This window comes from Oryctolagus cuniculus, chromosome 1 (assembly GCF_964237555.1).
Source record: "Oryctolagus cuniculus chromosome 1, mOryCun1.1, whole genome shotgun sequence".
Taxonomy (NCBI): Eukaryota; Metazoa; Chordata; class Mammalia; order Lagomorpha; family Leporidae; genus Oryctolagus; species Oryctolagus cuniculus.
Window position 1 is genome coordinate 47,844,209 of NC_091432.1, and position 12,011 is coordinate 47,856,219.

At 43.4% G+C, this 12,011-nt stretch overlaps 1 protein-coding gene across 3 annotated transcripts in view; it reads left to right on the forward strand.

Annotated features, from left to right (window-relative positions):
- Positions 1–12,011, forward strand: part of UEVLD (UEV and lactate/malate dehyrogenase domains) — a 55,663-nt gene that overhangs the window by 7,896 nt on the left and 35,756 nt on the right. For all 3 annotated transcript variants that reach the window (XR_007914708.2, XR_011388084.1, XM_008275125.4), the window contains exons 2-4: positions 2,307–2,391; positions 4,467–4,532; positions 7,916–8,079. Coding sequence is in view for 1 of the 3 variants with exons in the window: in XM_008275125.4 (XP_008273347.2) it covers positions 2,307–2,391; positions 4,467–4,532; positions 7,916–8,079 (315 nt within the window). In the remaining 2 variants the exon portion in view is untranslated. The remainder of the gene's footprint in view (positions 1–2,306; positions 2,392–4,466; positions 4,533–7,915; positions 8,080–12,011) is intronic.

The window sequence follows — 12,011 nt, forward strand, 5'->3', positions numbered from 1 at the left end:
GGATGCTGGTGATACAGGTGGTGGCTTTACTCATCATGCCACCACACTGGTTCCCATATTTTGTTTAATATCTTACTTTAAGTATGTTAATTATGACATTTTCATACATGTTTGTTGAAGTAAGTAGACATTAGAGTTTTATCTCTTATAAATGAAAAATGTAAGGTCAGAGACAGGAGACAGGATCCATTAGCAGTCACCCCCATTTCTTCCCAATCTCCACCCGTCCTAGGTACTCACTGTTCTGTTTTGTTTCTGTGGGTTTGTCAATTATGGATATTTCATATTTGTGGCCTTTTGTGTCTGTTTTTTTTACTTAATATGATGTTTTCAAGGTCCATCCGTGCGGTCACATGAGTGAATATTCCACTTGGTGAATATCCCACATTTTATTAGTTCACCAGTTCATGAACATTTCAATTGTTTTCACTTTTTGCCTGTTGAGAACAATTATGTGGGAGTTTTTATGTGCTTTCTATGTTTCATTTTTCTCGGAGATATACCAGAGAATGGAAATGGTGGGTCCTATGGTAACTCTGGTGTTTTTTTTGTTTTGTTTTTTAATTTCTTTTTATCCACTAGAGAAAGCAAGCGAGCGTGAGCTCCCCCATCTATTAGTTCCTTCCACAAATACTCTAAGCGGCTAGGACTGAGTAGCTGGGAACCCAGGCCAGGCCTCCACATAGGTGGCAGGAATGCAAGCACTTGAGCTGTCGCTGCTGCCTCACGTGGTCTGCAGGAAGCTAGTCGGGAGCCAGAGGCAGACCGTGAACCTAAGCTGTCCATCACAACCGCTAAGCCCAGTGCCTGTCCCTGTTCCATCTTTTGAAGGACCACTAGCTTGTTTTCCAAAGCAGCTGCACCATCTTCTCCCTGGCATTGGTGTATGTGTGCAAGTGTAGGAGAGCTCTGATCTCTCCACATATTCTCCAACTCTTGATACTGTCTCATTTTGGTTCTAGCCTACTTTTTATTTATAGTATGACTCTTCCAACTTTTTTGTTCTTTTTCAAGATTGCTTTTGGCTACTGTGGGTCCCTTGAATTTCCATATACATTTTAGAATCAGTTTGTACATTTTTGCAAAGAAAAAAAGGCAGCAACCGGATTGGGTAGGCATTATATTGAATCTGTTGGATAATATTGACATCTTAACATTATGAAGTCACTGGATCCATTAACATGGGATATTTTTCCATTTCTTTACATGTATTTTGTATCAACAATTTTTTGTAGTTTTCAGTCTCAATTTCATACCTTCTTGTTGGATTTATTTCTAAATATTTTACTCTTTTCTCAGAATAGCTATAGATTCAATATGGTATTTTTCTTTCATTTAATCCTCATCATAAGTGTAGGAGGTGGGTATTATTTCTCTTTGCAGATGAGAAAAATAAATTCAAAGAAATTGCCCACACTACAACCAAGGTTGCATTTCTGGGATGAATGAGGCGGCAGTACACCCAGCGTGATTGCAGTCTCTTGCATACTTTTTAAAAATTTATTTATTTATTTATTTATTTATTATTATTTTTTTGACAGGCAGATTTAAACAGTGAGAGAGAGAGACAGAGAGAAAGGTCTTCCTTTCTGTTGGTTCACTCCCCAAATGGCCGCTATGGCCGGTGCACTGCGCCAATCCAAAGCCAGGAGCCAGGTGCTTCCTCTTGGTCTCCCATGCAGGTGCAGGGCCCAAGGACTTGGGCCATCCTCCACTGCACTCCCGGGCCACAGCAGAGAGCTGGCCTGGAAGTGGAGCAACCAGGACAGAATCCGGTGCTCCAACCAGGACTAGAACCCCAGGGTGCCAGCGCTGCAGGCAGATGATTAGCCAAGTGAGCCACAGCGGCGCCAGCCATCTTGCATACTTTTGACTATCCCCATGTATCCCAGGGTGGGAGGGGGAGGTCCGCTTTCCCGAGTGAGTGAAGTGATCAAGAAAGACAGCTAAATCGTTCATGGTAGTGAATGGCGTCATTCGCTGTGCTCTTCAGGGTGTGTTTGGAGGCAGGCTGATTCAGTATTTAAAGGCTTGGGTCCTGGGTTTGAGTTCTGGCTTCACTTGCTGTCTGACTCAGCAAATATTTTGATTCTCTGGCTTTCATTTTATTCTTCTGTAAAGTAGAGAAATTGTAAGCCCTAACTACCTTGTGGGTCATCATTGAAAAGATGAAATCAAACAGTTAATGTTTAAAAAGCTTAGAGCCTAGAACTCAGTGCATATTGAATGTTCAGTTAAATATTAAATGTAATTCCTGTGTTACTCATAGCTTTATTTTTATTCCATGCTCATTTTTGTCTTTTTAGTACAAGTTCAGGGATCTAACTGTGGAAGAACTGAAGAATGTAAATACATTTTTCCCACATTTCAGATACTCCATGGACACCTATGGTAAGAATCATATCTTCTAGTTTTGCCACATTATTTGAACTTAATTATTTGGCCCTAGAGAGCTTCAGAATCATCATTTCTTATTTTTCCATTTTATCTGATTTTGAGTGAAACAATGTGACCTGTGGTTTCTGAAGAAATGTGAATGAATACAATATCTGTTGTGTTAGTTTCCTATTGCTACTGTAACGAGTCACCACAAGCTTAGCCAGCTTAAAAAGATACAAGTTCACTGTCTTACAGTAGACAGAAAGTCAGCACAGGTTTTTGTGGCATGCAGGTTCAGCTGGGCTGCAGTCAAGGTGTCAGCTCCTTTCTGGAGGCCCTGCAGGAGGATCTGTTTCCTTGCCCTGTCGGTTTCTAGAAGGCATTCAGCATTCCTTGGCTCTTGTTCTCCCTTCTCCATCTTCAAAACCATTGTCTCTAACCATTGTGTAGTCAGTTCTTGCTGTGACCACAGTTGGGAAAGGTTCTCTGTTTATAATCTCAGGGATGTGAATGTTGATGCAAGATTGAGAATACTGTTAGAGAAACCAAAGAAAATCATTATCAATCTTTCTAGAAGGTTATTTTACAAAATAAACTGGGGCCAGTGCTATGTTGCAGCAGTTGAAGCCATGGCCTGCAGTGCTAGCATCCCATGTAGGCACCACTTCTAGTTTTGGCTGCTCTACTTCCAATCCAGCTCCCTGCTAATGGCCTGGGAAAAGAAGCAGAAGATGTCCCAAGTGCTTGCACCCCTGCACCCACATGGGAGACCCAGAAGAAGCTCCTGGCTCCTGGCTTCAGACTGGAGCAGTTACAGCCATTGTGGCCATTTGGGGAGTAAACCAGCAGATGGAAGATCTCACTCTGTCTCTGCCTTTCCTTCTCTGTAACTCTGCCTTTCAAATAAATGAATAAAATCTTTAAAGAAAAAAAAAAAGTAAAGTATTAGGAGCCAACCGCGTGGTGCAGTTGGTTAAGCCACAACCTGTAATACCAGCGTCCCGTGAGTGCCAGTTTAAGTTCCAGATACTCCACTTTCGATCCAGCTCCTTGCTAATGTGCCTAGGAAAGCCTCAGAAGATAGTCTAAGTATTTGGGCCCCTGCCACCCACTTGGGAACCTGGATGGAGTTTCCTGGTTTTGGCCTGGCCCAGCTCCTGCAGTTGCAGCCATCTTGGGGGTGAACCAGCGGAAGGAAGACCTTTCTCTTCTGTTTCTGTCTGTAACTCTGCCTTTCAAGTAAATAAATAGATAAATAAACAAAACTTTAAAAAAAAAGTATTATAAAATGTAGAGATATTTAATTATTGTCATTTGTAACAAATCAGTTATAATCATTTTTATAATCAAAAAGTGTTAACTTATTTTTTCTTTAAAGATTTATTTATTTGAAAGAATTACAGAGAAGAGAAGGAGAGACAGAGAGTTCTTCCATCCTCTAGTTCACTCCCCAAGTAGCCACAATGGCCAGGGCTGAGCCAAGCCGAAGCCAGGAGCCAGGTGCTTCATCTGGGTCTCCCACTGGGTGGCAGGGGCCCAAGTACTTGGGCCATCTGTTGCTGCTTTCCCAGGGTCATTAGCAGGGAGCTGGATCAGAAGTGGAGTAGCTTGGTCTCAAACCAGCACCCACATGGGATGCCAGCACTGCAGGCAGTGGCTTAACCCACTATGCCACAGTGTTGGCCCCCAAATCTTTACTTCTTATGAAGGGTTTTCACGTTATCTCATTTGATCCTTATGACAACTTTGTGAAGCGTTATTATATTTGTTTTATGGGTGACAAAACTGAAGATCAAAGAGATTAAAGTGACTAAAAGTCACTCTATGTGGGGAAGGTGGTCCTAGAACTTGGGACTTATTTTAGTATCAAAGTCCTACATTCTTTCTCTGTACTCTCTGCTTTCTAAGTAAGCAATATCTAATAATTTCTCCTTGCCTACATGTTTAGTGATTGCTGAGTGATGCTATTTAGAGATTGTGTGGTATGTGTATAGGGTTATGCCTACATATAACCTGTGTTTACTACACTCTTCAATACCGTTCTTCCTACTTCTAATGGCACATTTGGGGGCTTTTTTTTCTTTCAGTTTTTAAAGATAGTTCCCAGAAAGATCTGCTGAATTTTACTGGCACTATTCCTGTGATGTATCAGGGTAAGTATGGGCATTTTCTTTCTTTATTTTTTTTTAAGATTTATGTATTTTTCAGCCATAAAGCAGAATGAAATCCTGTCTTTCATAAGAAAATGGATGCAATTGGAGACCATTATGCTTAGTGAAACAAATCAGTCCCCAAAATACAAATGTCTTATGTTTTCCCTGATTTGTGGGAACTAATATGCAGGGTACACAAAATATGTAATGTAAATGAGCAAAACTGACAATTTTGAGATTTGATTAATGCTTATAGTCTATATTCTTGTGGAATAGTGGTTTTTCTACTTACTACTTATTGAATTCCTTATTTAGTGGAGGGTTAAGATTGTGATTATAAAGTAAATTGAAAGTATGTCAGTGTAAAAATGAAAAGAAAAATAAGAAAGGAAGGAGAGAGGGTAGGAGCGAGGAAGGGAAGGAGAGTAGGGCGGGAAGTAGCATAGTCTTAAAATTGTATATATGAGATACATGAAATTTATTCCCTTTATATAAATAAAAAATTAGTTATAAAAAAAGAATTGAATTGGTTTTGTCAAGTCCTAAGCAAATAATAATAAATAAGCCAGGAGCTCGTATAGAAGAGATCCCATGCACATGTACCTAACAAGAACAAGCCGAACCCGAGACTACCAGGACCACAACCTTGCACAAAGGCCAGTGCAACCTTGCACAGAAAATACTCCTGCAAGGAAATATTCATTGTGGCCATGGATTATGGTTTCCGAATAACATATGCCATCCTCTTCATTTTACCTTTAAAAGCTTTCCTTCACCTGTGCCTGTTGAATATACCCATGGGTTCCATGTCATGTGCAGTTTCTATAGTGGTGCTCCCTGTTTATCCCCAAATGAATATCATTATTATTTTTTTTTTATTTTTATTTTTTGACAGGCAGAGTGGACAGTGAGAGAGACAGAGAGAAAGGTTTTCCTTTGCCGTTGGTTCACCCTCCAATGGCTGCCGCGGCCGGCGCACCGTGTTAATCCAATGGCAGGAGCCAGGTGCTTCTCCTGGTCTCCCATGGGGTGCAGGACCCAAGGACTGCACATCCTCCACTGCACTCCCTGGCCACAGCAGAGAGCTGGCCTGGAAGAGGGGCAACCGGGACAGAATCCGGTGCCCTGACCGGGACTAGAACCTGGTGTGCCGGCGCCGCAAGGCAGAGGATTAGCCTAGTGAGCCGCGGCACCGGCCTTATCATTATTCTTTAAAAAAATTTACTTATTTATTCAAAAGGCAGAGTGATGTGAGCTAGCTAGCAAATACATCTATCTGTGAATGCATATAGCCAAAATACCATGCTGCCTTTCATGCATTGTATTTTCTGTTTAATTCCATTCTGAAATGCTGTTTGCAGCCCACTAATTTAATATATTTAATTTCATGACCCATTATTATTTTTTAAAGACTTATTTATTTATTTGAAAGTTAGACTTATGGAGAGAGGGAGAGACAGAGATCTCTTCATCTGCTGGTTCACTCCCCAGGTGGTCACAATGGCCAGGGCTGAGCTGATCCAAAGCCAGGAACTTCATCTGGGTCTTCTTCATGGGTACAGGGACTCAAACATTTGGGCCATCTTCTACTGCTTTTCCCAGGCCATCAGCAGGGATCACAAATCTATAAGAAAGAAATTACTGTTATCCTCAGTTTATAGAAGGAATCCAGGCACAGAGAAGTTAAATAACTTGCCTGAAGCCATATGGCTTGTAAAATGTGGAACTGGGATTTGAACCCAGGGCACACTTTCTCCTGAGCAGCCATGTTCTTAAGTACATATATAATAAGATTATGAAAGGAGCAACTATCAAGAGATATAACAGCTAAGGGAAATTATCAGATTTCTAGTCTAAGGTTAGTTTTCGTACTTATTTTAGGTCTAGCTTTATTCCTGTGTTGTGTCAAGGTAAGTATGGAAGTTTTCTTTTTTTTCTTTCTTTTTCTTAAAGATATACTTTAAAAATTTTTACAAGCAAAGCAGTGAGAGATTGTGGCGTGGTAAGTTTGACTTACCTGGCTGAAACTGGAAGAGCCCACTGAAGTTCCTGTCTCAGCCCCGTCCTTCAGTGGTTTTTTGACCATGTTGTAGTTCCTGTTTAACAGGGCAGCCTGCTTCTCCTGTAGAATGAGAATACAGAAGTGCTTCCACAAGGTGCTATTTCTTTTACTGTTTCCAAAAGATGGTAGACCACTTGCATCAAGATCTGTGTATGTGAGGGTGTAGCTGTGTGAAGATTGTCTCAGATGCAGATTTCGAAGCTCCACCCCACATCTACCAAATCTCACATCTATGGAAGTGCGTGCTAGGTGTCTGCATGTTTTTCAGGTTCTTCAGGTAATTTTGATGGTAAAAAGAAATCACTGGAAAAGGCAACTGTTAGGATTGTTTTCAGTTCTGAGTTCTGTATATCTAACTCAGCTTCACTGTTACAGTATGTGTGATTATTGGGCTCCATGAGGGCAGGTGTCAGACTCAGTTTGGTTCATTCACTCATTTACTTTTTTTTAAAGATTTTTATTTTATTTATTTGAAAGAGTTACAGAAAGAGGTAGAGACAGAGAGAGAGGTCTTCCATCTGCTGGTTCACTCCCCAGATGGCTGCAATGGCCAGAGCTGCACCAATCCCAAGCCAGGAGCCAGGAGCTTCTTCCGGGTCTCCTACATGGGTGCAGGGGCCTAAGGACTTAGGCCGTCCTCCACTGCTTTCCCAGGCCATAGCAGAGAGCTGGATCAGAAGTGGAGCAGCTGGGACTAGAACCAGTACCCATATGGGATGCCAGTGCTTCAGGCCAGGCCTTTAACCCACTGCACCACAGCACCAGCCCCTACTCATTCACTTTTGATCTGTTCATTCTTACTCATATAAGAAGTTTCTATTAAGCAGCTAGTATATATTAGGTATTATATTTGTTGCTAGGGGTATAGCAATGAATAAGACATAATCTCCTGTAGAAGTCTATAGTGTAACAGGAAAACAAATCTGTAAGTAACTAATTTCTATATAGAATTAATATAAAAATGGAGGTGTCCACTCCCTTCCAGGAAAGTTGTAATATCTGCTTGGTTAAGGTACATTAAATTATATAGAGAATATGTTATATTCCAAACTCCTGGCACAGCGGACTGTGTAAATATCCATTGAATCGGATGAACTGGCCATTGTATTAATTGAATTTCCTCAAGTGTTATACTGGTGCTGTAATAAGAACATATTTCTGTTGGGAATGTGGGTGGTATGTGGGAAATTGGCCTTGATTTGCATTAACCCATTATATATCAATTTGATGAACCTACACATTCCTTAAAATGTCTCCTAGCATTATCATGGTATGTATTCTTCATTATTGTTTGAAGATGTGTTTATTTTGTGTCTAATAGGTAATACGTATAACATACCAATTCGCTTCTGGATTTTGGATTCTCACCCTTTTGCTCCCCCAATTTGCTTCTTGAAGCCAACTGCAAATATGGGAATCTCAGTTGGAAAGCATGTGGATGCCCAAGGCAGAATATACTTACCCTATCTGCAGAGCTGGAGCCATGTAAGTTCAATCGGGTTTTCTTTAAAAGGTTTTTATTTTTCTAAATTTTATTTTTGATCCTGATGACACAATTAAGTATAATGCTATGTTTCAGTGTTACTCTTCATATGATCTTTAAAAGTAATTTGGAATTGAGTTTCTTAGGTTCACCCAAGTCCCAGAACCCTTACGACAGCAGCCTGTACAAAGCTGATCTCTGCAGGTCTGGGTGCCAACTATTACTTGCTCGCTGACTTTTTTTTCCCCCTAAAGACTTATTTATTTGAAAGGCAGAGTGACAGAGAGAGGGAGACACACACATACACACACACACACACACACATACAGGCCTTTCATCTGCTGAGTCACTCCCCAAATGCCCATAACAGCAGGAACTCAGCCAGGCTGAAGCCAGGAGCCAGGAACTCCTTCTTTTTTTTTTTTTTTTTTTTTTTTTTTTTTAAACAGGCAGAGTGGACAGTGAGAGAGAGACAGAGAGAAAGGTCTTCCTTTTCCATTGGTTCACCCCTCAACGGCTGCCGCGGCTGGCGCGCTGCAGCCGGCGCACTGCACTGATCTGAAGCCAGGAGCCAGCTGCTTCTCCTGGTCTCCCATGCGGGTGCAGGGCCCAAGCACTTGGGCCATCCTCCACTGCACTCCTGGGCCACAGCAGAGAGCTGGACTGGAAGAGGAGCAACTGGGACAGAATCCTGCGCCTCCACTGGGACTAGAACCCGGTGTGCCAGCGCCACAGGTGGAGGATTAGTCTATTGAGCCGTGGCGCTGGCCAGGAACTCCTTCTGAGTATCCTATGTGGTTGGCAGGAACCCAGGTGTTTGGGCCATCATCCAGTGCCTTCCCAGGTCTTAAGAGGAACCTGGATCAGAAGCAGAGTGGCCAGGTCTCAAACTGGCACTCCAATGTGGGCAGAGGTTCAATTGCTGTGCCACAGTCCCCACCCCGTGCTCTTTGCTACTTGAGAAAGCACATGAAAAGCTACTAGCAAGATATTGGAGCTTTATTTCCTAGTTCCTCACTATTAAAGATTCTTACATAGTATATGTATTTCTTTGCAGTTTTGCTTATTTCTGACCCTTATCATTATGTAATCTTCTGTGATGTGCTTTATTTTAACTGAGTGTAAGTTTTTAAAATTCATCCATGTTGATATATATAACTAGTTGATTTTATGTCCTTATATTATGCAATTTTGTATGCTATATTGTTATCTACCATTATATTGAGCATTTCTCTATATTAAACTTTTCAGAATACATATTTTACTGGTTGTCTGATGATTCATCATGAGTATAATGTATTTATAAGTTGACCTATTGTAAGGCATTTAATGTTAAATATCCCTAAAAGTAAATGTTTGTGTATAGCTTCTGTATCTTTGTTTCCTGATGAAAAATCTCTAAGAATTATTGGATCAAAGATTTCAGGTATTTTAAAGATCTTGTTATGTATTGCCAAACTTACTTCCAGAAGGTAGAAAAAATATGATATTCTTGCTACTAGTAGAAATCAGTATAGAAGGGCACTTTTTAATTAATTAATTTATTTATTTTTTGACAGGCAGAGTGGACAGTGAGAGAGAGAGACAGAGAGAAAGGTCTTCCTCTTGCCGTTAGTTCACCCTCCAATGGCCGCCATGGCCAGCGCACTGCGCTGATCTGAAGGCAGGAGCCAGGTGCTTCTCCTGGTCTCCCATGGGGTGCAGGGCCCAAGCACTTGGGCCATCCTCCACTGTACTCCCGGGCCACAGCAGAGAGCTGGACAGGAAGAGGAGCAATCGGGACAGAATCTGGCGCCCCAACTGGGACTAGAACCTGGTGTGCCGGCGCCACAGGTGGAGGATTAGCCTGTTGAGCCATGGTGCCGGCCCCAGGGCACCTTTTTTTTTTTTTTTTCAATAGTACTCTTGCTCCAATAGACGATATCATTAAAACAAGGCAGGTCTTTGTTTATCTCCATACATTGATATAGATCGATACATCATATGCACTCATCTTTGTACGCAATTAAAATTCTTATAAGAGCATAATTTATAACATACTCATATGTAGTTAGAAAGCCGTAGGGCTGGAAGAAAGGGATAGGTTGAAGTTGAGTGAAGTTGAGATAAATGATTGTGTTGGGAAGATCCCTTCTGTGCTTTTTTATAAGATTTATTTATTTATTTGAAAGAAAGAGTTACTGTCGCTCCCCCTCTTCGTGGAGGAACGACACTAAACCCTGCCTAGGCTTCATATCCGAGTCACGGCACCATTATGTCGCTCCCCCTCTTCGTGGAGGAGCAACACAGGACCCTGCGCTGTTCTTTCGTCTGCTCGGCCCTCCCCGGGTTTGCTGCTGGTTCTTCCCGGGTTGGCTACTATCCCTTCCACCTCCGTGGAAGGGCAGTTCCCCCTGGCCACATTCCCCACTTCCGCAGGGGAGCGGCACACCGCCGGCCGGTTCTCTCGGGGGCTGCACGGGTTCCCTTAGATGTTCCCCATAGATGTTCCTCGTGCATGCCGTCTCTCTCCTCCTTTATAGTCCTCCTCCGCCAATCCCAACTCGGCTGCCCACACGCCGAGTACGCTGCTCTCCAATCAGGAGCAAGTCCTACAGTTAATTGGTTGAACTGGAGGCAGCTGTGCGGAAGCTGTTTACTTCTCTCCCAGCGCCATATTGTGGGAGAGCAGATGCATAGAATAAGTCTTAATTCCAGTAACTTAGTCTAGTCCGGTTGCTCCCCACAGATCCCCCTTTCTTTTTATTTTTTGGCGTTGATACGTGCCTGTCTTCGGTGTCCCGCGGCACACACTCTGCTCTACTTGCTAGAGTTGCCACAGGCTCTTACAAGTCCTATCCATCAGGCAAACCAAATCCGGGTCCTCTCTTCGCCATGTTGTGAGGAGGTTTTTAGGCGCTGATGCGTGCCTGTGTTCGGTGCCCTGCAGCGCATGCTCTGCTCTGCCCGCAGGGGCTTACAAGCTCTATCAGGCAAACCGAATCCAAGCCTTCTCATTGCCGTATTGTGGGGGAGACTTATTAGTGTTGGTTTGTGCCTATCTTCGGTGACCTGCAGCTCATACTCTGGTCGAGCTGCTTGCTGGCGCTTACCGCCTTAAATCAGGCAGACCGAATCCAAGCTTAATATTGTATTGTGGGGAAGCCTTACTGATGTTAATTCGTGCCTGTCTTCGGTGACCTGCGGCGCATAAGCTGCTAGCTGCCCGCAGGTGCTCATCGCCTCACTTGATTAGGCAGACCGAATCCAAGCTCTCACATTGCAGTGTTGTAGGGAGGCCTTTTTATTTCTCTATTTCTCTATCTCCGGGCATTCCTATTTCTCCCATTTTACTTCTATCTTCCAGCATTCCTATTTTTCTCACTTTACTTCTAAACTTCTGTTTCTCTTATCCCTGCGGCTTTCCGGCACCTCGCCCCGCCGGCGGGTTCCCGGCTCTGCGCCGCTTCAGCCCGCGCCTCATCTGCCCGGCTTGGCTTTGCGCGGCTTGGCTTCGCGCGCTCCGCGGTCTCCACGCTTAACCCTTTCGCGTCTGAACCACGGCCTACGCCAGCCCCGTTCCCTATCTATTCACGCCCCGTGCTCTCTCTGCACGCGGCGGCTTCCGCGAGTAACACAGCGTAGCTTACGTGTCCGCCACTAGCATTCAATCTAAGTTCCCCGGGCTAGCCTGGCGAATTCAACCCAGCGTACGTCTCCGCCCCACGGTTTGGCTTCCCGTCCTTTGCTCCCCGGGCTAATCAGACGGATCCCAACCTGGCTTGCGTCTCAGCTTCTAGTTTCAACTTTTCGCCCCCTATTCCCGGGCTAACTTGAGAATCCCAAAGTGGCTTTCGTATCCGCCTCGGCCTGCCCCCCGCGGCTTCAATTTCCCTAACATTTTTCTCTACCCGGTATGTTTCCCCAAGCTTTCCTCCAACAATATTCCTCCCTC